Source organism: Poecilia latipinna, unplaced genomic scaffold (assembly GCF_001443285.1).
Source record: "Poecilia latipinna isolate Pla-1442-1.1 unplaced genomic scaffold, P_latipinna-1.0 Scaffold786, whole genome shotgun sequence".
NCBI classification, from domain to species: Eukaryota; Metazoa; Chordata; class Actinopteri; order Cyprinodontiformes; family Poeciliidae; genus Poecilia; species Poecilia latipinna.
The window spans coordinates 268,468-270,893 of NW_015113402.1; the positions used below are offsets into that span (position 1 = coordinate 268,468).

Below are 2,426 nucleotides of genomic sequence, written 5' to 3' on the forward strand. Positions count from 1 at the left end.
ACTGACACACACACTGACACACACTGACACACACACTGACACACACACTGACACACACACTGACACACACACTGACACACACACTGACACACACTGACACACACACTGACACACACACTGACACACACACTGACACACACACTGACACACACACTCACACACACTGACACACACACTGACACACACACTGACACACACACTGACACACACACTGACACACACTGACACACACTGACACACACACACACAGTCACACCAGGATACTCATGAGGCGCAGCGCTGCGGCGCACATCACACACGGCTCCACCGTCACGTACAGCACCGTCCGCTCGCACACGCCCCTCACGTCCAGGTTGCCACGGCGACACCAGTCCAGCAGCTGGTCCAGGGCGACCATCTCAGCATGACGCGTCGCCTGAGAGCATTTCACACACAGGAGTGTTGTCACGACGACCCCAGATCTGCCTCCATCTTCCAGAGGAGAAGAAGAAGAAAAGGTTTCCTACGTTTTTGGTCTCGTTGACCTCGTTCCGGCCTTTCCCCACCACTTCCTGTCCGTGGACCAGCAGGCATCCGACCGGAACCTCGCCGCTCTGCAGCGCCTCTCTGGCCTGCATGCAACGACAAACTCAGTCAAAGTTGGTCACAGCAGAAAAAAGTCTAAACAAACAGAAAAGATGGACAAATTTGAATCTAGATGTGTATTTTTCATCCTGTGTTGTTCTAAATGTTTGTTTTTAATATTAATAAAGGTTAAATAAATTAAACAAAAATATATAAATATCTCATTCCTCCCCAGAAACCCACCAAAAATAATCTAAATCCCAGGTTTACCAGGACCTTCCTATTCATAAAGTTCTAACGCTGAAATATTTTTATTTTGATCATTTTCATTTTAATTGACTATCCCTTTTTAATGATTAAATATCAGATAAACTTAGTAATTTTCACTGTTAAAGATCTTACCATTTCAAAAGCTCTCGACATCCACTTCTTCATTTCTTCATCGCTTACAGAAAACCCGGCCTCTAACTCGGCTTTACGGCTCTCTTCTGTTGCCATGGTTACCAATGCCGTCTGACGTCACTCCACGGTGACAGACTGTCGGTTAATAAACCGCATTTATTTACCGTTTTTATGCTTTTCAAGGCAACTTTCTGCGCTCCACGCTGACAGTCGGGGAGGATAATATCGGACGGACCGTATCCACGACGCTCTCTTACGTTAAACTGACGTCTGCACGTAAAATCTGAACCGGAAATAGGTGAAGTGGTGTGCAAAATAAAAGAACTGACAGACGTAGGTGCTGGTGTATGGTTGCAGTTTGTGAATTTAGTAAATTATTATTAGGAATAATTTGGGTTATTTAATTAAATTAAAAAATCGGAACAAAGTGAAATTGTTTATTTGAACTTCTCCTGGTTTATAAGCCATTAAAGCTGTAACACATTAAGAGTTGTTAAATCTCTTTGTGCACAGAGACTGTTACTAAAGTCAAGAGACACAATTGTTGTTTTAGCTAACTTTTTTTTTTTACTTCGTTCTCAGATTTTAGTTCCGAAATCAAATCTAGGTTTGTTTAATTTGAATTAAGTTTAAAATTTTTCACGACATTGGATTTTACATTGAAATTCCAAACCGGATGTTTTGCCTGGGTTTTGGTTAGCGTAGCTCTGAAGTTTTAGCATGCAGACTCCGAGCTGCAGTCCGGCTAACGTGTGTGAAATAAGGAGCAGAGGCTGAAACCACAAAGAGGTTTTAGTTTCTAAACTTTTCGCTGTTTGAAGATGTTTTCATCTGTCTGGAATTTTATCAAACGACACAAGAAGAAATTTATTTTCACCGGAGCTGCGGTCGGAGGTGGGTGCTGACTGATCCAGGCTAGCAGCAGCTACTAACCAGACTCCGATCATTTGAGCTTTTAAAAAGATTTAGTTTGATATTATACGAGAGTAAAGGCACGGACTTAAATGTTTTTATAAATATCATAACTTCATGTTGAATTTGGCTTAAGAAGTTCTTTCAGATCTCTTTGTTCCTTGCATGTTTACTGAAAATATATTTAAGTAAATTAAAAACTGACATTTTTAGAAAGTAATCATATGTGATGAGTTAGTAGTACTTCATTTAATTCAGTTTAGAAACACATTAAATCTAAAGAGAAACTAAATTTAAACGTCCAGATAAAAATATAAGTTGTGAATGCTGATGCTGTAGGTAGGAAGGATCTCCTGTAGCAGTCAGTGTTGCAACAAATCTGAAGAGGCCTCTGACCGTTGCTGTATGGCTGTCAATAGAGATGATATTCCACAGTAACATTTCCTGGATGACACATCAGCTCTGCTAATCCACCTCCTTTGCTTTTGCTATTCCTATTTATTAGAGGTGTGCCGATCGATCGGTCACCGATCATAATCGGGCCGATT

At 41.2% G+C, this 2,426-nt stretch overlaps 2 protein-coding genes across 4 annotated transcripts in view; one reads left to right on the forward strand and one right to left on the reverse strand.

The window, feature by feature from the left end:
* Positions 1 to 1,257, reverse strand: part of adat2 (adenosine deaminase tRNA specific 2) — a 4,822-nt gene extending 3,565 nt beyond the window's left edge. The window contains exons 1-3 of one of the 2 annotated variants that reach the window (XM_015046660.1): positions 967 to 1,247; positions 507 to 611; positions 265 to 415 (exon numbers count right to left, since the gene is read on the reverse strand). In XM_015046660.1, the coding sequence (XP_014902146.1) occupies positions 265 to 415; positions 507 to 611; positions 967 to 1,062 (352 nt within the window). In that variant the 5' untranslated portion in view covers positions 1,063 to 1,247. Of the gene's footprint in view, positions 1 to 256; positions 416 to 506; positions 612 to 966 lie in introns of both variants that reach the window. The other variant, XM_015046661.1, reaches the window with a different exon arrangement.
* A 368-nt stretch (positions 1,258 to 1,625) lies between these two features.
* The window catches only part of pex3 (peroxisomal biogenesis factor 3), an 18,118-nt gene continuing 17,317 nt past the window's right edge, over positions 1,626 to 2,426 (forward strand). Inside the window, exon 1 of one of the 2 annotated variants that reach the window (XM_015046646.1) lies at positions 1,626 to 1,860. In XM_015046646.1, the coding sequence (XP_014902132.1) occupies positions 1,788 to 1,860 (73 nt within the window). In that variant the 5' untranslated portion in view covers positions 1,626 to 1,787. The remainder of the gene's footprint in view (positions 1,861 to 2,426) is intronic. The other variant, XM_015046645.1, reaches the window with a different exon arrangement.